This window comes from Papaver somniferum, chromosome 2 (genome assembly GCF_003573695.1).
Source record: "Papaver somniferum cultivar HN1 chromosome 2, ASM357369v1, whole genome shotgun sequence".
NCBI lineage: Eukaryota > Viridiplantae > Streptophyta > Magnoliopsida > Ranunculales > Papaveraceae > Papaver > Papaver somniferum.
Genome location: NC_039359.1, coordinates 179307867 through 179331980, shown reverse-complemented (window position 1 = coordinate 179331980; position 24114 = coordinate 179307867). Strand labels below are relative to the sequence as shown.

General features: G+C 34.6%; 1 protein-coding gene and 1 long non-coding RNA gene across 3 annotated transcripts; both read left to right on the top strand.

Moving 5' to 3' along the window:
• Positions 1-911: 911 nt before the first annotated feature.
• LOC113354282 lies at positions 912-3436 on the top strand. 2 transcript variants are annotated; one of them, XR_003361777.1, is made up of 7 exons: positions 912-1037; positions 1145-1259; positions 1342-1650; positions 1923-2127; positions 2398-2457; positions 2617-2724; positions 3052-3436. It is a non-coding gene; the product is annotated as an uncharacterized LOC113354282 (long non-coding RNA). The 2 variants fall into 2 exon arrangements; XR_003361776.1 differs by having other exon boundaries at positions 2398-2461.
• Positions 3437-5018: 1582 nt separating this feature from the next.
• LOC113349901 (probable serine/threonine protein phosphatase 2A regulatory subunit B''gamma) lies at positions 5019-11073 on the top strand. Its single transcript, XM_026593935.1, has 13 exons — positions 5019-5643; positions 6446-6691; positions 6831-6939; positions 7049-7148; positions 7449-7554; positions 7766-7856; positions 8451-8592; positions 8969-9116; positions 9228-9337; positions 9715-9871; positions 9958-10083; positions 10198-10348; positions 10512-11073. Exons 1-12 carry the CDS (start codon positions 5491-5493, stop codon positions 10336-10338), a joined length of 1629 nt encoding a protein of 542 aa, XP_026449720.1. The 5' UTR covers positions 5019-5490; the 3' UTR covers positions 10339-10348; positions 10512-11073.
• Positions 11074-24114: the final 13041 nt, after the last annotated feature.

Sequence of the window (24114 nt, the reverse complement as noted above, 5' to 3'; positions counted from 1 at the left end):
GATCAATTAATTATTTTGTTTTTAAAGTTTCTCATCATCGGAAGTGTGATCATCGAGAATAACTTATTTGTTAGCTTCGATTTGATTTTAATTGATAAAACGAAGTTGTAATTAGGAAAAGAAAAAATGGAAGAATTGTAACAAGACATTGGACATTGGACATGTTTTTAATATTTTCTAGTTTATTAATTTTATGATCGGTGATGTGATTGATTATGTGATTACTTTTGTGATTGATGCATGATTAATTTAGTTTTTGGACATGACTTAATTATTTTTGGTAATATTTTATTGTTTGAGATAATTTTTTATTCACAATAAAAAAAATGTTTCCACAAAAAAAGTATCATTTCCAAAAAAGAAAATACCGTGGGGCTGGAATCTTTTTGCGTTTTTTCTATTGGTAGACGTGGAATAAATTATTTTTTTTCAAAAATTGGTGGGTCCAGAATCAACCAGAAGCTCCGGTTAATGAGAGCGCTCGAAAAAACTTCATTTTTATATAGAGAATATTGTAAGGGACAATGGTGTTTTTCTATATCGACGGCCATCTACATTTTGGGGACATAAGAGATGGTCACGATTCGACCATCTAAAAATTTACACTTTGGGGACATAAAAGACGGTGAAGATTTTCCCAGGACGATAGTGTTATTCTATTTGGACGGAAATTAACATTTTTGGTGCATAAAAGATGGCCAGGATCTGATCGTTCAGAGATTTATATTTTAGGGGTATAAAAGACGGGCCCTAAAATTAATGAAGTTGAGACTCGAGATTCATCCATTTGTTAGGTTTTCCACTCTCCTCTGCTCTTCGGATTCTCCACGTTTTTGCACACCCTAATATCATGCAGAGTTATTCCTCTTAATATCAAGGCCGTTTCTCAACTGAGATTCATTCCATTTAAGGAAGAAAAAAATGCTTATCGTCAGCAGTTACAAAATAAAATCAAAAGACATAAAGCGAAAAATGAATCTGAATTATAGGATTTTAATTAATCAACCGATGATCTTAGTTTCAAACTTTTGCATATGGTAATTATCTCTTCTTCTATGCAGACTTCAATTCTCTTTTATATTGTTGTATTTTGATTTCATACTTTGATGATGACATGAATTTCCTAACTTATTTTGTTGTCCAGATTGGTTCTAAGTTAGGAAATGAATTTCACTCATCAATGTTTTTAGGCATTTCTCTTTTCAACGAAATAAATCTCGCAAATTCGACGTTGAAACTAATGTAACTCGTTATCTCAGGTATGACTCACTTTTCTTATTAGGGTTGATTCCGATTGTTGTTCTTTGTTACACTAAATTTGATTGATGTTATTTTTTTCAGAAATTTCCAGTTTTGATTCATTGTTCGGCCTCGCTGGATTCATGGTGCATGTCACACACATATTCCAGTCATTTATGCAGGATTTTGTTTAAGATTTTCCCTTTCATACTCTATTTCGCTATATAGGGTGTTTGTGTTGGTGCTCTAATAGGTTATTAAGAACTTTATCTTTTTCAACTCTAATAGCTGTTTTTTAAGTTGATTTTGAAGGTATTTTCGGATTATGAAAATTTCCCACTGTCTTGTGTTGATTCCGATTTTGATAAACTCAGGCTCTCATAACATACATTGAAACTCTCCAAATTTAAGGTAATACACAATCCCGTAATTACCACATATTTACTTTTCTTTCTTTCTTTATAATCTTAATTGTTATTATGAATGGAGATGTGATCTTCATAGCCATGAGAGTTGAAGGCTTCTTTATAATCAGTCGAGTATGTCTAATGAGGTTTTTGATTTTCATGTCTTCGTATTTTGTTCCCAATAAAACCAATTCATTTTTTATTTCAATAATATATAAAGGGAATCTAAGTTAGTCGGATAGCTTTTTAACAATTATATTCTTTGTGTGTGAATAGACAATTTACATATCAGTATTGAAGAATCCACGGATAAAACATATAACTCCTATAGGACTACATAATCATGTACCAAAATAACTACATTTGAAGGTTAGCAAGTGGTGGTGCATGAACTTGGAGTATCGTCAATGGATGAATATTTTATTAAACTTTCGTTTAGAAGATTTGCGAACATCCATTAAAATCTACCAGGATTTCTAAGGTATTCAACTTTTTACCGTTTGTTATGTCTTACTTTCAAACAGCCCTATGGCAACGAACTTTTGTTGTGCAATTAATGTAATAGTTTGGTTCGAATTGTTTTGTTTGTGATACGTACTTCAGTTATTGTCAGAATTATTAATTTCATAAAGAACATCATAGCGGCGTTTAGTATATAACCTTTTATACTTTACCATAATTATAGCAAGAATGTTATTTAGCTACTTTCGCATTTGTAGCTTTTGGGTCTGATTTCATTCTTTGTTGTCAGTGATGCAGTAATTTCTAATGTCATCTCAACTTTCGAATAATAAGGTCCCCAGTTGTTGGTGTAGGTAATTTGAATTTTGCATTTTTGTCTTTCTTTTTGTCCTAAGTGGTTTTGCATACTTATTTCAAGTGATTTCCTTTTGAGTTTCATTTTTGCGATGGATAAGATGACATTTGCGTTTGCTCATTTAAGTTTTTGTGATTAACTTACTTTTTCCAGTGTTGTTCCGGATAACACGAGGGACTATGGATGTTAACATTCAATTATGTCCAACGTAGATGAATGAATTTTCTTGGAAATCAAGAGAAAATATTATTGCAGCCACCGGTTTGATTTCTGCCTCTCTACCATTTTTCCCCTGCAGATTTTGCACATGTCGTTTCTTTTCAAGTGGACAAAAAGTCTAGAAAATCCTAACCACTTCAAATAACACTTCCTACCACACAAATCAAAGTTTCCCTTGACACTTTGTGTTTTAAGAACAGTTACACCATCACCGAACTTAAAAGATAAATGAGATTCATCCTACAACATGATTTTCTGACTGAGTATAGTTTTTGCATGATTTTGTATTGCATGTATGTCTTCCCTTGCTGATTACCAAGATTCTGCTCACATGAATGCAAGATATTAACAAAACTATGTACATGCCAGAAAAATGTTGTCTTACGGTGGCTGGGAACGTTTGGCTTGCAACAGATGCAGTAAGAAAGTTTTTGGTGATGAAGATGACCACTGTATACAAAGTGCGAAACCAAAATTAAGTAACCCAAAGTCAGAGTTTGGAACTATTGACTGACAGTGGGTGGAATATTTTCGTACAGTTTTTTTTTGGTGTTCGTTCTCCAACCTGATCAGCTAAAAATATTACATTAGTGTAAATTTTAGCAGTGGGCTTCATAATCTATGTTATTTCACTTCTTTGGCTAGCATATGGGCTTGGGTTCCATTTCATCGTAAGGTGAACTTGGAATATATATGTAGCTAAAGAAATTCCATGTTTCACGATTTATGATCTCAAGGCAGTCAAATAGTTAAACTATTGTGTGGAAAAAAAAAAGCTTGCAAAAACACGACATTGACCAACCAAGAGAATCTAAGTAGAACTTCTAATGTAATGAAAACTTTTGGTTTCCTATGGACAGTCAAATAGTGGAAAGAAAATTTACAAAAAGTCTTTAAAATAATCCAATAAATACTGTATATCGGAGGAAATTCACTCAAACATCTTCGACTCCCACTATAGCATTGAAACAAACGTATCGACCATCTATTCTACATGTTTTTCACCCTTTTTCTTAATTTTATGCAAATTCACCAGCTCAAAAACCACTTTACATTTCCCCACGATGAATTAAATTTTTTTCAGTGATGAATCGAAAGCGAACATTTATGCAAAATTAAAAAAATTCAGTGATGAGATCCATAAGATGTATGCTCTTAAAAGAACTGACGCATCGTATAAAAAGCATCAAATGTAATAAGGTTGCATTTTTTATTGGAAAATTAATAAGTTTGCATTGAACAGTATAATAACAACAACAACCATCCAAAGCTAACGGCACGGGTCATACCCTAGTTATATATATGTCTAATAGTAAAAAATTTACTTATTTTTAAAAACGATAAAATAGAATAAAATAATTTTCAGAGATATGTCTGTTTTTGTCATTTGCTACAACGATAGTTGAACCTGATATTTTCTCAAACACAATTTGATGGATTTTTAAATCAGTTTTAGCTTTAGTTTATATTTTGCAAATGTTCAATTACTTTTTTACATAGCTTAGCACAGTAACGCACATCGAAAAAGCACTTTCGTAAAACTCATTGTAATACCAAACTGATCCTAACTATTAATTAAGAAAAATATATTTATTACCATCATTAATAGAATATAATTTATTTATTATCATTTTTAATTTTACATTTATCATGGCAAATTAATAAATATTTATTATGAAGAGTTAATGGAACATTAGTGACATGGTAAATTTTATCCATTAGATGCAGATCTAATTCCAATCACAACCATGAGTTATGACAAACGATTACATCCATAGATTTATCTTTTGTGACGACAAATCCTGACCACTCTTTATATAGGCTAACTTATCCAAACTGTGTTTTGTATTTGAGATTATATATACCCTATTATTTACTGCTATTGTTTGGTCCGGGAGTAGCAGAAACAACCTTGTGTCTGGAGAAAAGTTGAAAACCGACTGTTGTTTTGGTTAGAGTTACAGCTATCAACTATGACAATGTCTAGAAAACCATCCTTTTACTGATGTCAGAAGTGTGCATAAATAAAGGGGAGCGTCTACAGCTGGGATACAGGGGATGGTCCAAATCTTGGACATGAGGTGGCACAAATCTTGATGGTTAAGAGGGGAATGATTCTAGCATCGGGATTAGTAGTGGGGTGAAGAGGGGAATGATTAAAGGTCCAGATTTATTGTCCCATATCTGGACAATAACAATTGTTCCAAATGTAGAGTTTTCGTGAATAAAGGGTGCATATACCCTTTGGGTCGGTCGGTCGGGTTAACCCAAATTAAGACCCGCACCTGGAGAGGAGGAGAGAAGGGTACACTTGATTTTCTTCTTTCATTGTTTCTCTTTTTTCTTTCGTTCTCTGTTCTCTCTGCCTTTCTGTTTTAAGGGTTTCGAGGTCTCGAATCTTTCTCTTCAACGAAGAAGAATTACCAGATAAAAACATACACCCCTAGAAATCGCATCTGATCTCTCTCTTTAATATCCACGAGTTTCTGGGATTTCATTCCAAGATTTAAAGCTTATTTTGATCCATGAAGTAAAATAGAGGTGAAGAAGATTTGTACATTTTGTTAGTTTTGCTGGCTTGAAATCTTCGGTTCTGTATATCAGGTAATTTAATTTCCTGGGTTGGAGATTTGTTCGGTTCAGAAGGGAAGACAAAATGGTGTCAATTGGAAGAAAATTTTGTTGATAATAAGTATTGAGTTCGAGGGGAAGAAAGAAGATATTGTTTTGTGGATAATAGGTATTCAGTTTGAGATCCAGGGATTTTATTGATTTTTTTGTGTGCATGAAATTTAGAATTAGGGTTTGATGGATATGGATGAAGTAAGGGGGGATGTAGCATCCCTAGATATTGATTTATTGCAGTTACCTGAGTTGTCTCCAATAGCACTTAAATCAAATCCTCACATTGCTGAAGAGTTGTTCTCAAAGTGGCTTTCACTACCTGAAACCAATCGACTGGTATTTTACTTGCTAACTATTAATTTGTTGTTAAATTTTGGTAGTGTTTAAAACTCCGGTTTACTGGAATCATGTGAATGTTGTACATTAAATACTTCCCTTGGTTGTCATAATTTTTGCTTCGTTTTAAGTGTTCATTTATTGAACTAAGGGGTTATTGCGAGTGCTGTAGTAAATTGTAAATAGAGGGAGAAGGAAAGGAAAATTTGCCATATTGATCATCTGTACATTTATTAATTGCTTGAAGAAAATATTAAGTATCACTTACTTTAGCAAGTAATAACAGCCGAGCAGGGAACTAATTGATAGAAAATGAAATAGTGTCTTTAAATCCTAGATAAGCATGTTAATTGCTAAATACGCATTCGACCTATTTTATAGAGAAATAGACATAGACTAGCTGTTAGCAGAAAAAAAAACAAACTTGCCTCAAGTGCGCATGAACCCATGCAAAGTATTTGCAGAAGTACTGTTGAAGAACCTGCCACAAGGATTACTGATCTTGACTGAACCTTATGGTGGTACATCCATGTATGAGTCATTACATATGACTTCACCGTACAGGGAAAGTTTACAGGCACCTTCATTGACAGTAATGGTCTGAGGGCAGTACAAGGAGCGATTGTTTCGGGCTCGTACTTACAGTTTTAAGCTACAGAACTCATAAAAAGCTTAGCTGTTATTTGCTGCATGGGTTGGGCTTGAAACACATTTTCAAAACTACCTTTGAGGTTCTTTGTCAAGTTTTTATAATCAAGCAGTCTGTCATTTATGTTTATCCACTTTCTCAATACGTATGCAGGTGAAATCTTTGCTTGACGATGCTAAAGCGGGGTCTCCCCTCAATGTGGCAGGGAGTTCTAGTAGCTCTACTGCTGGTTCGGGCAATTTACTGCCTTCAATGTTTCCAGCAGGCAGTGCACCTCCCCTTTCACCTAGAAGTTCATCTGGTTCTCCGCGTTTTATGAAACGCCAAGGCGTTGGTCCCTCTTCTTTAGGTTCTCCTTTAAAATTAGTGAAGGAGCCAGTAAGAGAAGTCATACCCCAGGTATCAATAGGCATGTATAATTGTTTGGTTGCTGTGTGCTTCTTGTCTGTCATACTCTCTGTTGCTTGATTTTGTTTTTTTTTTTCATTTTGTCCAAAGGCTCATGACTCATGAGGATGTTATCTTACAATACTTGCAGTTCTACTTTCAAAATGGTCGCCCGCCACCAAATGAACTGAAACAGCAATGCTTGGCCAGAATTAATCAGAATTTTGCTGGGCACTTAGACACTGGGCTTCAAGTTCATGGTGAGATTAACATTTGTCATGTTATTTTTGGTTTCAAGCTTGAAAGTTTTTTTTTCTCTTTTATGTAATTCAGAATCGATGGACTTTGACTATTGTTTATGAATTCCAGAATTTAAATTAGTGACAAAGGACATCTGCAAGTTGCCATCATTTTTTTCTAGCTCTCTTTTCAAAAAGATTGATGGGAACTGTACTGGTGTTGTCACAAGGTACGCCTTATTGTATCTGTTCTTCTTTATTTGACTGAACATCATTTCTCGTTGTTGAAGCTTGTTTTTTCATTACAAAGGGAAAATTATCTTTTTCATTTTTGGGTTAATATTTTGCTGACTTCATTATATTAATGCTATGCACTGGTAGTCACGTTTGCGCCGTGGCTGCTTCCATTCAAATGCCAAACATGTTTTTTCTTGTAATGCTCATTGGGAGCTGGGATTATGCATAGTTTTCACTTTCTTCGGAAATACTTTTAGTCATATTGCTTATCTTGGGCTAACCACATTTGACAGGGATGCATTTGTTGATTGCTGGATCAATGGCAACATGTTGACTATGGATATAGCAACCCAAATATTTACAGTTCTGAAGCAACCGGATCGTAGATACCTCACTCAGGTATCTTTTTTTGCTTCTCCAGAGGCTATAGTTGCAAGTTTTTTTTTTCGCACATTCGGTTTGTATGGACATTGATCTAGCTGAACATGTGTGCCTTTGAACATCTAGACGCGTAGATGTTTTTGAAATGAGCATGTGTGCCTTTGAACAGCTCTTAGGTGTGTTTTCTTTTTCTCCTTTCCTTTACATAATCTGTGCAATTTGGGTGCAGGAAGACTTCAAACCTGTTTTACGAGAACTTTTGGCTACTCATCCTGGTTTAGAGTTTTTACAAAGCACGCCAGAGTTTCAGGAAAGATATGGTACGTGCTTGATTGATTCACCATTTCCTCTGATGCACTAGGGATTATATTTCTTGGGATTGAGTAATATGTGTGGATATTATATTCGTTAGAGTTAAATGATATTAGTACTTTCGTGACATTATGTACTTGAGGTACCCCGAGGTTTATTTGTTAATGAAGGTCTCAATCCTTTTAACATGTCGTCATTGAAGTGTTATGGTTTCACCGTAGGAGTCACAAAATAGTTTTGTTGGTGAACTTTGTATTTGGGTAAGTAAACTTGCCAGGTTGTGTTGAAGCTCTTCATTTGTGACCTGGCATTGTGAACTTTGTATGCTATCCCTTTTACTTTTCTACCTGATTGTTATTTTTTTCCTAACTTATGAGATATTGGGTTGTATCATATGCCTTTGTTGCAATTTCTCTTCTAGTGGACTATCGTATTGTACATGTATGTAAAGAGTCCTTATAGTATATCTTTCCTGCTCCCAAATGTTCTTTCTTAGCATTAAGGTCATTTCTTGCTCATATTTTAGCTTCGATTACTGTTTAAGATTTCAGTGTGCTACCATGGATACATTATAAATGACCCTTTTTTCCCCTACAAACCAGCGGAAACTGTCATATACAGAATATTTTTCTATGTGAATAGAGCATGGAATGGCCGTCTTACCTTGCGGGAGCTGAAACGTAGCAATCTAATTACTGCAATGCAACATGCTGACGAGGAAGAGGATATCAACAAGGTTTTGAGGTAGGTCTCTTGTATGGTAACATTTATTGATATTATGTGATGTAGAATGCACTGCATGTTTTTGGTTGTCATTACAAGTCATGTCAGTCACATTAATGTGGAGTAGCTTTTCCTTCTTCTTTTCCCCTTCTCACTATTGGGTATAGTTTTTTAGACTGTTCTAGTAGTTCCATCCAAGAAATGAATGGTCACATTGTTGCACACTTAGCTGTAGGATGAGGAAGTTACTATGTTTTGAGAAGCATTACGAGGTGTTCTTCAGTGATGCTTAGAAACATGAACAATCTTTTTTTCATAAGAGGGTAGCATTTTGTTTTGAAGTTTCGGCTGGAGATCTGGTGTGATTTGTAATCAGATTAATCCCTTTTCTCTACAGATACTTCTCATATGAACACTTCTATGTTATATACTGCAAGTTTTGGGAGCTTGACATGGACCATGATTTCTTGATCGATAAAGAGAACCTTATCAGATATGGTAACCACGCCCTTACATATCGAATCGTGGACAGGATTTTCTCTCAGGTTAGCATTGCATGCTTTATCATTCCGTACTTAGTTTGTACTTGAAGAAATATCTTTTCCTTAAGTATTCACATTTTTCTTCTCATTTTGTTTGTAACAAATCTGTCCCAGGTCCCTAGAAGATTTACTTGCAAGGTTGAGGGGAAGATGGGATACGAAGATTTTGTTTATTTCATGCTATCGGAGGAGGATAAATCATCTGCACCCAGTCTAGAGTATTGGTAATATTGTTATCCTTTTTTTATGGATGAAGGAGTATGACTTACGACTCAATGCACGATGTATACTATTCTTTTCTCCATGCCTCAACTGTTGACATGTGTAGGGTTGTGTTGGTTTTGTTTTTCTTATATTTTATAGTCATGTCGACACACACCCCAACAACATCCCATTTTATATGGCGCTGTAGGTATTGAATATTTTGTTCTAGTTGTGATCATGACTGTTTCTTTTAAAAAAAGAAAAATTGCCGTTATAGTATAAATGCGAAAAATATGAGAATTCTTATACACATTATCACTTTATTGATCCCTGTTAAATTTCAATTTGGTTGTTATATTACTGGTAGAAGTTAATCATGACAAATTGGATGCATCAGGTTCAAGTGTATAGATTTGGATGGAAATGGTGTCCTAACATCCAACGAAATGCAGTTTTTTTATGAGGAGCAGTTGCATCGCATGGAGTGTATGGCCCAGGAGCCTGTGCTCTTTGAGGATATTTTGTGCCAGATGGTTGATATGGTTGGACCAGAGGTCATAACCACACACACACACTGGTTATCTGCTCATTTTCTGCAATTTATTTTAGTTTAGAGTTGAAATGTTGAATTTCTCTGCAGAATGAATGCCATATTACGCTGCGTGATTTGAAGGGTTCCAAACTGTCAGGAAATGTATTCAACATCCTTTTCAATCTTAACAAGTTTATGGCTTTTGAAACACGTGACCCGTTTTTGATTCGTCAGGTATGTGCTTTTATAACATTGGCCACTGTCAGATTATACCCTCTTAATTGGATAGGAGTTACTCCCATGATAGTGTTATTAAGAGATTTGTTATTCTTATCGCGGTGTGATCAGGAACGTGAAGAACCAACTTTGACAGAGTGGGATCGCTTTGCACATAGAGAATATATTAGGCTTTCAATGGAAGAAGATGGTGAAGACGCCTCTAACGGAAGCGCAGAAGTTTGGGACGAATCACTTGAGGCTCCATTTTGAGCTCAAGCAGGTCTGTTATTTTCTCCCGCAGTCTTGATAGATATCCTTTCTCTTTTGAAAATGTCTTGTTGTTTATCTGTTTATTTTCTACTTGTGGTATATGATGAGGCAGAATAAGATGTGTATTTGTAAGATCATTTTTCATTAACTTCGTCTCACCTGATCTTTTACAGATGGGTTGACTAGAAAAATTGTTGGACACTTGCTTGCATGAACACAGTTTGCACCAAAATTGAGATTATCTTCAGACAGGGAATACTCCTACAATCTTAGAAGAAGCAACCTTCAACAACCGTTATTGTCATGGAGAAGTCTGGGCATGGATATGTGAAGTTTAAACTTGTTGTGCATCTTTCCTGGCTGACAAGCAAGATGAGCTCCTGTGCTGCTCGTTGAAGAACAGTGAATCAGCAGATTCATCATGGAAGAGGAGCTCCAGTTGTTGATTGGTGATTATTCATCTTCATCTTCCAGTAACAACATTGGTTTCAGGATGCATTTTTTTGTCATAATTTTTTGGAAATTCAGTTCGGTTATGGTTGTTTTTTCTTTGTAAAACTCCTCGATGTTCGGTTTGTGGGAAGTGCGGGTTGTGTTTTCGTGTCATGTGGCTTTTGTTATTTTTACTCTTGGGGGGTCCGATAGAAGTTGTTTGGCCTCTAATCTCATAGTTTTTTTTAACTAAGAACTGTTCACCGTGGTTCTCAAATATTAATATACTGCCCTTACTTCCTATACTTCATTGACGACGTTAATTTTAGCTACAGCAAAGCCTTTTAAGCAAAGGACGATGTCCTTTGTAAAGCGGCGGATCGTGTTAAACTATTTCCACACCTATAAATGCGAATTGAGCTTTAAAGGAAACCAATAGCCCAAGACAACGGGAAATAGACCTTTATCTAAGCTGGCAGATTGTAAAGGGGCATGTATTTACTTTTTATTCTCCGCATCTTTTTTCACGTAGACCTTTAAGACGTATAGATATGCCTAGAGCAACTCTCAGATGAATCTGCCACTTTCAGTTGGCAATTTCTAGTATAAGATTGTTAGACGGTTGAAATTTGAAATTAAGGTTGTTAGAGCATCTTCGATAGAGAGTGAGAGTTTTATTTTCTTTTGACACATAGAATTTTAGACACTCGTTTAGATTAAATCCATCTCCAACAGTAGGTCTTATAAAATAAGAAGGGTGTTAAAATAAATATGAAGGTTTTAGAGAAAGTCTTATTTAGACCCTGGGAATGACCTTCATGTCATCTTTTTGACTATTTTCTTAATTATTATTTTTAAATAAACTTTTCTAAACCAATAAGAAAAAAGGAATTACTTTTATTTTAATCCAAAAAAACAAATCCTAGAACTAAGACCCCGCACTACTGGAGATGGTTCATGAGAAAAACACTATTCATTTTGCTAAATATATATAACCCCATAAATAAGGATCTAAAAAAAACTCAACATAGGATTTGTAGCACCCACTGTTGGAGATCTCTTAGATGGTGGAGTTTGGTATTGCTCATAAAGAAACAAAAAAAAAAATTAGTAATTTTCTCATAAAGAATAATGTTTTTGGATTCCTCTAAAATCTAAGACCATTATATTTAAGTTTCTTTTTTCAGAATCCAAAAAATATTGGATGCGAGAAAGGTTGTCGTCGTTTTCGTTGAGAATGACATAAATGGGGGAGAATTCAATTTAAAATTGTGCTTCAACGTTATGTCTTTATGGGGAGTGCGACTTTGGAATTTTACGAGATGATAATACCCTTAAAAATCTCTTCTAGGTGAAGATTTATGTTCCGAAACTTAGAGGAATTATAAAAACAAAAAAGCGGGTACTGTCAGGGCGTTGCTTGGTTGAACCCACCACGTCTTGGTATGTCAATTTTAACTCTAAAACTCGAAGATGCTTGATTTGAGTACTAGATTCAACTTTGTTACGTAAAACTAGGAACATAAAATGTTGAGACTTTATCTTGTTACTCATGAAGAACCCGAAGACGTATCGCCATCAATGAACACATCATCCTTAGGTTCTAGGTTAGTAACAAAAGACTTTACTTGTTCCAATTCTACATTTGTTCTTTCAAGCAAGTATTTATCGAAAACATAACATGTTAAAGTTTTTGTACTCGTCTCTAGTATTATTGACTTGATTATTATACTTAAGTACCAAGGAATGATATACTAGTTTGTTAGAGCATCGCTCGGTCGAACTCGCAAGTTTTGTTATCTCAAGTTTGTTGTCAATGTTAGATGTACAAAACTATATCTTGATTTCTGGTCTACTAAAGTCAAGTTTCGGACCAGGATTAGATTATGGTAGTTGAGTATCAAGCATTACTAAGTAACCCTCGAAGATTGAAGACTAATGAACAAACGAAGACATCTGCGAGAACTTCATCAACAAAAAGATATGTGAAGACTGGCCTATTTTATTTACTCATGGCATATACCATTCTATTTTATGAGATTATATATATGTCAAAGAGTTTTTTTTTGAGTTCAAGCTTGTCTTGGTTAAACTCTCGAAATATATTCAAGCAATGGGTGTTCGTAGATGCTTAAAAATCTTAGTTAGGACAATTTATTGTTCGCAAACTATTTTCGTTACAAGTTGATCATTTAGGAAATTTTTCAAGCAACAATGCATAATATTTATGGCTATTGGAATTTTTTTTCAAATTTAATTACGAGAGATATATAACTGCTTTCCGCAAGGTACACATACTTATATGTATTACTTAAGTCAGTCTGAATTCTGCGAACTGTAGAGATTTGCAAACCTTTTACATATGAGTTCGGGAATGAGGTAGGTTTGAAAACCCATACCATCTGACTTCGCAAATTGGCATAGGTTTGCAAACCCTTATGGCCTGACTCAGCGAACTACCAGAGGTTTGCAAACATATATTGTTCTAGTTTAGCATTAGATCATGAACTATTCTATATAACTATGTTCACTTTTCCTACGACTCTTATAAACACTTCTGGGACAACTTTATTCACAAAATCACTTTGGGATTGTGGATCATTGTTTCATCTTGAGTTTTATTGAACATCATTAAGTGCTTGTAAGTTCAAAAGCATATTTTCCGCTATAGACTATCGTTATGCACGGTTCCAGAACCGGACCATAGTGCATATTGTTATGTGTAATTTCAAGGCAAATTTTGCACATGCTTACATGAATTCTTAATAAGAGTTTCATATAAACTGAGAAAGTGTTTGCTCTTGGATTCAAATCTATATGTAGCCTTGAAAATCAATATATAGAGAGAGACTCTTGCAACATGATTTCTTAATTCCCGACACACTTGTGTCCTAATTGCAAAACTAGAGTCGTCCTATTTATCCTAGGTTCTCCACAGAAATGTTTATAGGTTATGACTCTAAAAATTCACTTAGGATTCGCGAAGTCCGGTCAGACTGCCTTTTTACCTGATAGTTCTTATATCCAGATCTTGTTTTACTGGTTATTGAAGTTCACGTACTTTAGATCGGGTACAATATAGATAGAAATCACAAAGTTCTCTTCGTCTCATACTTTGTGATTCCTCAAGATAGAAATCCAAATTCTTCTTTGATTTGTTTGGATTATTCTTGAGAGGTGGTTAGTGATTTAGGCTTCTCTGTTAACAAAGTGTAAGTGTTTCGTATCCGTAAGGTTTGATGGAATTTTTCTACTGCAAACATATTTCCAAAACCTATATTGAAATATATCAAAAGAGAAATCAAGTAGGTTGTTTGTTAGAGGAAGACAAGTATCAAAAGTATTCTCTGAGGTTGAAGTAACTCTTAGGCTATAAAGAACGCCAGTACAGGGAATCAAGTGCATAGAATCTTGTGAAGTTCATGAGATGTAAGGAACACAACTGCAACTCAGTTGCTTGGAGGATTAGTTCGATCTCAACTACATTCCGGTCCGAAGCCTGATCGTAGGCTAGTGTCTATGAAAGTTTAATATGATGTGATGTTCAAAGATAGACGAGGTCCTGGGGTTTTTATGCCAGTGTTGTTTTCCTCGTTAATAAAATTCCGGTACCTTGTGTTTTTTCCTTTTCCATATTATATTGTTTATCTTTATAATATGAATAGCACAAGTAGTACGTAGTCATTATAGATTGTTTTTGTCCTTATTAATTAAGATCAAAAAGAAAAAAATTTCATGTTAAATTCATATCCCGAAAGATAGATTACAAGTTTTATACTTGTGAAAATTCAGATCCTCTTAATTCGGATACGAGTAGATTGATCGATTTTTTGAGATCGTCTAAGAACTCTTCTGTACAATCAGGTACACAGACCTTTGGTATAAAAAATTGATTGTAGAAGAAAAATAGCGAAAACTCTATATACAATCTTATTTAAGGGTCTTTGCTTTGACATACCTGTGATTGTATTAGGTTTTATCCATACAGATTGCTGAAAGAAAAAGTTGGTAGTATACTTGGCAAGTATTCCAAAGAAAAATTGGTACAACGGTTAGCGAACCGTTAGGCTTATGCACGAGTCAGGGTGCAACGGTTCGTGAACCGGATTCGCCAACCCTACAAGACCGTCGAAATAAGTTGACCACGGTTTGTGAACCGAGTTTTTCAATTGTTATCCTTTAATACCAACTTTCAAATTTTAGTTCACAACGGTTCGTGAAAAGTCCCAACTGAACTTGTGGTTTGCGAACTGGTTCGCCAACCCTCATGTATTTCTGAAACTCAAACATTTATGGTTTGCGAAACTACCCTGAGTAGAATGTTTAATATTTCTCCTTATGATGTTTGAAACATTCCCGCATGATGTGTGGGAAACTTTAAAATGATTCACAAAAAATAGCCCGATACTTGACTTAGTAGGCTATAAATCAAGGTATAGTTTTGATCATCTAACATTGACAACAATCTTGAGATAACAAAACTTGTGGGTTCAATCGATCATCGCTCTAACACTTTACATTTGAGTTCGGAAATGAGGAAACCCCTACCATTTGTCTTCATGAACTGACTCAGATTTGCAAACCCTTGTGGTCTGACTTAGCAAACTATTAGAGTTTCATAACCATTTACAGTTCCAGTTTAGCAGAAGGTCACGCACAATTCTATATGACTAGGTTCACTTTTGCTACAATTCTCGTAGACACTTCTAAGAAAACTTTATCCATAAACTCACTTAGGGCTTGTGGATTATTGTTTAGCCTTAAGTATTATTGAACACCGCTAAGTGCTTGTAAGTCCGAAGGCATACTTGTCTTCATATACTAATATTGTGCACGGTTCCAGAACTGGACTAAAAATACGAAGGTACCCAAATACACCACAATCTTTTATTTATCAACCTATAAGTCCTCTACCGAATGCGATCGTCTATGGACAGAGTCGAGACAATACGACAATTCGGTTCACACTTCGTGTGATCGTCTATGGATACGAGATCGAGACAATACAACAACAAGATCACTTGTGTGATTGACTTTGGATACAAGATCGAGACGATGCGACAACAAAGTGTGTACTTGATAATAGGTTCGGAAACAACCGAAACTCTATAGTATCACTATCAAGTATTACGGAGTTAACGTACTTGTGTATTTTTCTTAATTATAATAACAATTATAATGCGGAAAACAAATTAAAAGACACTGCAAGATTTTGTTAACGAGGAAACCGCAAATGCAGAAAATGACCTAGTCTAGTTTTGAATACTCTCATAATTAAGCCGCTGTACAAAATCAAATACCAATTTCGTATAGTTGAGACCAAGCAGACTACCCCTAACTACTTAATTCCCTCAGTATCCATGCGTCTTCAACTTCTAAAGTCACGCACGTGAATATCAAGTCCTTTGGATCGTATTCCAGACAATAAAGGAATAATCCGTTTGGTAACCACTATAATCAATCTTGCTATAATATATTAATGAGACGTTGACAAGGGTTCTTATGTTTAACCTAATAAACTCATTTGTCTGGTTAGATCAATTTATCCAATAACTACCGAAATAGTGAAGTTTAGATTTGCACTCAATCAATATAGATCTCAAAGAGAAACTATAGAGAATGTCGATCTCAAACAACTAATCAATCAGATCTATCAAAGATAAACCAATCCTAGTTGGATCCCAGCCGATCAAGGTTTGTGTAATAATCCACAAGATACAAAAACTAATAATATTTCTTCTTCGACTTCAAATCTTCTATTGCCTTCAAATACCTTCATAACAACACTTGAATCCTCTTGTGATCAATCACACACAGAACGAAGTCTGTTGACAATGGATTATCACAAAATGTCTTTAGATCTAACAACAGTTCTAAACACCCCGTCGATACTTTGATCTAGTCTGAGTGAATCTTATATCAGGAGAGAAGATTCTCAAGAATAAGCAAACTAGGTGCAATCAAAGTTTCAAAAACCGTTAGTCAATCAAATCAAATTGAAAACTAATAACACTGTAATTATCTATTTTTCCACCAATGTTACTCGTAGAGCTTCTTGATCCCACGTAAGTCTTTAAACGAGCGGTCGTAAGAGATTTCACCTAATTATGATACTTTTCTCTCCAAATAGACGGCTCCACCAGAAACAACAAGAAATGAAGTTTTCCCGGCTCCTAGGATAGTTTGCTAGAGATGCAAACTTAGGTATTTATAGACCAAGGATGTTTGTACACCAAGGAATTTCCAAAACCAAAAATATTCTTAAGATATGCAATGAATTCCCAAATTTGGTTTTCCTAATTCCAATAAATGCAGTCTAATATTTTCCGAAATCTCTCATAGAAAATCTCAAGTTAGTAAATGCACATTACTAATTTTTATTCTCTAGAGCTATGCATTAATTGCTGGTAATTAAAACATATAAAATCTGAAACCTTAATTAAAAGATTCTTAATTTATTTCAGTTACAGGATCACCTTGAGTACCAAGGAATATCTTTGAACAATAAGTGATAAGAGTTAATGCTCGTGTTCAATGTATATTGACAATTTTACACGGCAAACCCTAATTCCGAATCTACACAAGGTCATGAAGAAAATATGTAATTCATGGAAAATCGGATTTGCATCTTGGAATCGGTTCTACCACACTTTCAAACAAGTTTAGAATTGGTTCTACCAGAATTCCAAGACTAATATGTGATCGGTCAAACCAAGTCACAATGGTTGGTTGTGATTGGTCCTACCAAGTCACATACGTGGGTTCGGATCGGTTCTACCTAAACATGGTACCTATTTGTGATCGGTCGTACCAGTCACGAAGATCGGTTATACCAATTACAAGGATCGTTCACACAACCACTTATGATCGGTCACACCAATTACCAGAATCGCCCACACCATTTACAAGGATCGATCATACCATCTCATGGTGATTACTTAGGATCGGTTACACCAATTACCAGAACCGGTCATACCAAATCATAAGTCTAGGTATATATTGTGATCGGTTATAACAAGATACATAACCTGAGTTAAAATCGGTTATACCAACTCACACATATTGGTCATTCGAAGAATATGGAATGAATATCGGACCAATATACCTATTGATTTCCCTTTCAATTCATGAAACAAGTTCACGAACTTACTTCCTTTAAAGAAATGTAAAACATTGTTTCATAGGATAAAATATTTCACCATACACCCATACACATAATCATAACACTATATACAAGATTATGTCGATGTCATATCTACGAAGTTCAAAAGATAAGCGTTATACTTCGTAATCTAATTCCTTAATACTATGACCATACTTATGATCATGTCTCATCACTAGAGTATTATATACAATATATACAGTATATACAGCTTCCTGTGTTATGTTTTCAATATAGCACGACTTGAAAGATACGTTAGGAATTGAAACAAGTTCAAGTCAATATTACTAACCTCAAGTGGAAAGATGATGTCGTCGTTGTAGTCGTTACTTATTCTCATTCTTCAGGTCTTCGGAGTAATACTTGTATGTCTCAACATTCCTGGACTTTCTAGTCTAACCTAAACGAAGTTGACTCTAGTATTTAATCAAGCGACTCCATATGAGTTTTGATACTAAAATATGACAACCAGACTTGACATACCAACGCTTGGTGAGTTCAACCGAGCTATGCGGACCATAATTGATATTTTTCAGTGTAATTTCAAAGCGTATTTTTCACATGCTTACATGAACTCCTAATAAGAATTTAATCTAAACTGGGAAAGTGTATGCTTTAATCTCAAGAAACCTTAGCTTGAATTCAAAGACATTTTGTAGCTTGAAAATATATAAATTGATAGACTCTTGCAACATGATTTCATAATCCCTGACACTTTTGTGTCCTATTTGCGAAGCTAGAGTCATCCTCTATAACCTATGTTCTTCCCAGAATTGTTTATAGGTTACGACTTTGAAGATTTCACTTAGGGATTCGTGAAGCCCGGTCGGACTATCTTTTTACATGATAGTTCTTGTATCCAGATCTTGTTCTACTGGTTATTGAAGTTAACGAACTTTAAATCAGGAACAAGATAGATATAAATCACAAAGTTATTTTTGTCTTAGACTTTGTGATTCCTCAAGATAGATATCTAAACTTTTATTTGATTTTTTTGGATTGTTCTTAAGAGGTGGTTAGTGATTTAAGCTTCTCCGTTAACAGAGCATAAGTGTTATGGATCCGTTATAGACTTTATCTAATGCAAACAGATTTTCAAACTTAGATTGTAATATATCAAAACGAAATCAAATAGGCTTGCCTGTTAGAGGCAAATAGGTATTATAATATTGAAACAACTCCGGGGCTGTAAAGAACTTAGGTGCAGGGAATCAAGTGCGTATAATCTTACGAGGTTTTAAAGAAGTAAGGAACACGACTGCAGCTGAATTGCTTAAAGGGTTAGTTCGGTCTCAATTAAATTCTTGTACGAAATCTAATAGTAGGCTAGTATTTGTAGTTGTTTAATAAAGTGTGGTGTTCAAAGCTGGATGAAGTCCCGATATTTTTCTGTTAGTGCAGTTTTTTCTCGTTAAAAAAATTCTGGTGTCTTGTGGTTTTTGCTTTCCGAATTATATTGTTTATCTTTATACACAGGTAGTACATAATATATCTAGATAGTTTAAGTCCTTATTAATTGAGATAGAAAATAAGACTTGTTCTTGTTGAATTTATATTTTGAAAGATAGATTACAAGTATCATATTTGTTAGAATCTGGATACGTCTAGATTGATCTTGGATATTGATTTTTGAGATCGTCCAAAAAAATCTTCTACACATGGACCTTTGGTCCACACAAATTGATTGTGAAAGAGAAAGAGGGAAAACTCTATATACAATCTTATGATATTAGGTTTGTCCATACAGGTATCTGAACGAAAAAGTTGGTGGTATACTTAGTAGGCTCTCCTTTTTATCGTTGTTTGATACAACTTTAGTATATGGAGTTACGAAGTACAATTTATCTATAGGCTTTATGAATCAACATTACACTAATTGGTAACATGTTATTATGTAGTGTAGTGAACTTCCAAATGAAGTCAACCCTTGGGATTATTGAAAATGATGGGGTCTAACAACCACACCCAACAATTCATTTGGCAATATGAGAGGACTTACTCCAATACACTTTCTAGAGAATCAACTAGACAGTCAGAGTCAATCTAGAATAAAGTATATCAAATATTTTAATATCTCTAACTCTTAATTCAATCCGCAATCAGCAAATAGAAATCTGCGATCCCGATTGAATATAAGAGGAATTACTTGAACGGTACCAAAAACCAATATTCAAGTGTCAATCAATGTAAATCAACAACCAAAGGTTTGATATTCTAATTGAGTGACCTTAACGCACAACCTGTGATATTTCAATTATATAACAAAATATAATACGAAAAAGAAATAACACAGACACCAGAATTTTGTTAACGAGGAAACCGCAAATGCAGAAAACCCTCGGGACCTAGTCCAGATTGAACACCACACTGTATTAAGCCGCTACATACACTAGCCTACTACCAAATAACTTCGGACTGGACTGTAGTTGAACCCTAATCAATCTCACACTGATAGTTGCGCTCCTTACGTCTCTGATCCCAGCAGGATACTACGCACTTGATTCCCTTAGTTGATCTCACCCACAACTAAGATTTGCTATGACCCAAAGTCGAAGACTTGATAAACAAATATGTCTCACACAGAAAAATCTATTGGATTGAATAAATCTGTCTCCCACAGAAATACCCAAGAGTTTTTGTTCCCTTTTTTGATAAATCAAGGTGAACAGGAACCAATTGATAAACCGGACTTATATTCCCGAAGAACAACCTAGCATTATCAATCACCTCATAATAAACTTAATCGACTAGCGAAACAAGTTATTGTGGAATCACAAACGATGAGACAAAGGTGTTTGTGACTACTTTTCTATCTTGACTATCGGAGATATAAATCTCAAGCCAATTTTACAATTGCACTCAATCACGATAGAAACAGCAAGATCAGATCACGCAACTACAAAGAGAATAGTTGGGTCTGGCTTCACAATCCCAATGAAGTCTTCAAGTCGTTAACCTACAGGGTCTCGAGAAGAAACCTAAGGTTAAAGGAGAATCGACTCTAGTTTCTAGAGTTCTCCTTTATATAGTTTTCAAATCAGGGTTTGCAATCCAAGTTACCTTGGTAACAAAGCATTCAATATTCACCGTTAGATGAAAAACCTGATTCAACCAAGCTAATATCTTTCAACCGTTAGATCGAACTTAGCTTGTTACACACAAATGAAATGTACCCTCATTTAGGTTTATGTAATCGTACCCAAATGTGTACACCATGTTGGTTCACAAATAGTTAACCGAGGTTAGCCATATGATTACTCTCATATCAACCTTATTCATCTTAACCATAACTAGTTCAAATGACTCAAAAGAAACTAGTTAAAGAGTTGTTCAATTGCTATATTCTCATGGATTTATACAAGAACACAATTGAAGAAAAATCGGTTTGATTCACTCGAATCAATACATGAACATTATAGCCACGGTTTGCACATATTGCATTCCTTATAAATAAATGTTTAAGTTCATGTACACTACCGATTTTTGAAAGTAACCACTTAAGTAACCGTATTTGAGTTTGTTTTAGTTTTCAAACTCAGCAGAAATTCACGGACGTGAACTTTCCGCCAGTATGCGTACGAGTACGCGTATTTTAGGTAACTTGATGAGTTTGGTTTTGGTTTTCAAACTCAGGGGAAATTCACGGACGTGAACTTCCGCCAGTATGCGCACGGGTACACATACTTACCCAGTCTCTACAACCTTTTTGTATACACACAAGTATGCATACTTTAGGTTCCCGGTTTTGGACTTCTACACTAATGTGAAAACACACTATGCTTATATCCAAAGATGGTTACAACATTCTAAACTCTTTATTTCAATCATTAAAAAATTCTTCTATAATGACAATAGTTGTTTTCACACACTATTAGCATCAAAGCAATTTTCAAGATATTGAAATAATCATTATCGAAACATTCCAAGTCTTACACCAAATGATTGTATCACACAAACCATGTAAGATGTTACTCGGTAGTTTTCTCATGATATAAGATGAACTTGGTCGAAGCGAAATCTTACCAACACATATTTTGAGAAATATGTAAGCGAGATATACTCAGCTCGAAATCTCAAATGTGTATAGAGAAAACTATATCGTAATACGACTTATGTCTCAATATAAGAGATAGAGTAGAAATAGACTTTCCAAGTGATAGATGAGTTTAAGTCTCCACATACCTTTTGTCGATGAAGTTCCACAAGCTCTCCTTAGTAGTTCTTCGTCTTCAAGTGATAAACGCGGTGAAGTCTAAGCTCAACTACACAAACTATGTCATAGTCCGAGACATCTATAAATAGGCTAGAAATTAAGACTTATAGTTTTGATCACTAACATTGACAAACAAACATGCTTGGGATAGCAACGCATGCGAGTTCGACCGAGCAGTGCTCTAACAATTATGATTGTAAGTAATATCATAAACATAATCTAAGGAAGAAAACTTGCGAAACTCTGTTTCGTAATTGAAAGTGGATTCAGGACCAATACCATGACCGACCCTAAGTATAGGACCGATCCCTGTTAAAGACCGATCTCATGACCGATCTCTAGTGGTAAGGACAGATCCTGTTACCGATCTTGACAAAATTCAATTTCATTTTTTCATTTTCGACATATTTGATATCTTCGGGTTTCTGCAAATATCAAGATGTATAAAGATTGAACTTGGGATGTTCATAAGATGTTAACATAGTTATTTGAACATGTGGTAAATCCATATATCTTAATGTTCAGTATTTTCCTTTGATACTCAAGCAATAAACTGAAACTGAAATTTTAATATATTTTAGGTATTCGAAAATATATGCTTACCATATCCAAGAGGTTTGTGTATCTCTAGTTACTATATTAATAAAGTATATAAAAGTATGTTAGCTAATATTAGTTGTCAACTAAGAGTGATTTCGGTTTAAGAGTTGGGATATATTGTGTTTGTAAATTTCAGAAATAATATTAATTGCATATCTTTGGGAATTTTCAAGAAAGTAATACTTAATCGTTTCTGTGGGAAGCCAACTCTTTGATACAAGAAAGTAATTTATTTAGGTGAAATCTCTTGCAGTGCCTTATTTTAAAGTCTTCTTTGGGATTAAGAAGCTTTTACTATCACCGTTGGTAAAAAACTAAATCGTAGTATTATTTTAATTTTCAATTAATTAGTTTGATTGGCTAATCGTAAAGTTATCTTTGATGTGTCAAACTTGTTTATGCATGGTTCTTCTCTTCTGATATAAGGTCACTCAAGTTTTTTTGGGGATGTAGTGATTCAAGATCCATAGATAGAACTATTGATCATTCATAGTTAAAAGTCTTTGTTATGTGTGTGATTGATCATTAGTAGGAACCAAGTCGTTTGTGCATCGGTAAATTTGAAGATTGAGGATTTTAATACTTTTATTTTTGGTTTCTGATCTTTGTGATTATTCTTGCACACTTGATTCTCTGGGATCCAAACAAGTAGTTTATTTCGATAAACTTTAAGACTTGTTGTAAAGATCGAACAAACTGTATACTTGTTTCTACTTGTAGACTTGCTTAGGTAGAGCTTGTTCACTGAGATAAATTATTTGAGAATCTTTGTCTTGGTTTGATCTCTGACCAAAGGAGTTTATATTGATTAAACGGAAGATACTTACTCTACTTTATCTTTGATTATTGCCGGATTTAGACGATTGATAAGTGAGTTGGTTACTGAAAGAGACTTTGTCCTTTGCTTTTTCAGGTGACGATCCAACGTAGTTGAAAGTACAAGTTTTTACATCAGGTGAAATGACTTAAGATAGTGGACTCTGTCTTGGAATTCACCTGTGTATACCATATCGATTGTAGGAGAAAGGATAATAAAGGAACTGAGTAACTAGGAGTCGTTTAATTTTTCTCAAATATACAAATTTGTGGTAGTCAATTTGTAACAGCTTAATTATGAGAGTATTCAAAATTGGACTAGGTACCCCGAGCTTTCTTTGTTAACAAAATATTATGTGTTGTGTGGTTTACTTTACTTTCACATTATATTTCTTAACTTTATAATTAAAGTAAATACATTTGTAAGTGAATCCCCTTGGTCCGGTCCCATAGTTAATCAAAAACTTTGATTATATACCAAGTTACATCTTTTTGAAGTAATTCTTTGTCCATTATTGTTTTGGTAGAATCACACTAGGTGTATCTATATAGG

Coding starts and splice junctions, on each gene's coding strand:
- LOC113349901 (XM_026593935.1), top strand. CDS start 5,491: ATGGATATGGATGAAGTAAGGGGGGATGTAGCATCCCTAGATATTGAT. Junction 7,149..7,448: donor TGTACTGGTGTTGTCACAAG/GTACGCCTTATT, acceptor CACATTTGACAG/GGATGCATTTGTTGATTGCT. Junction 9,338..9,714: donor GCACCCAGTCTAGAGTATTG/GTAATATTGTTA, acceptor TGGATGCATCAG/GTTCAAGTGTATAGATTTGG.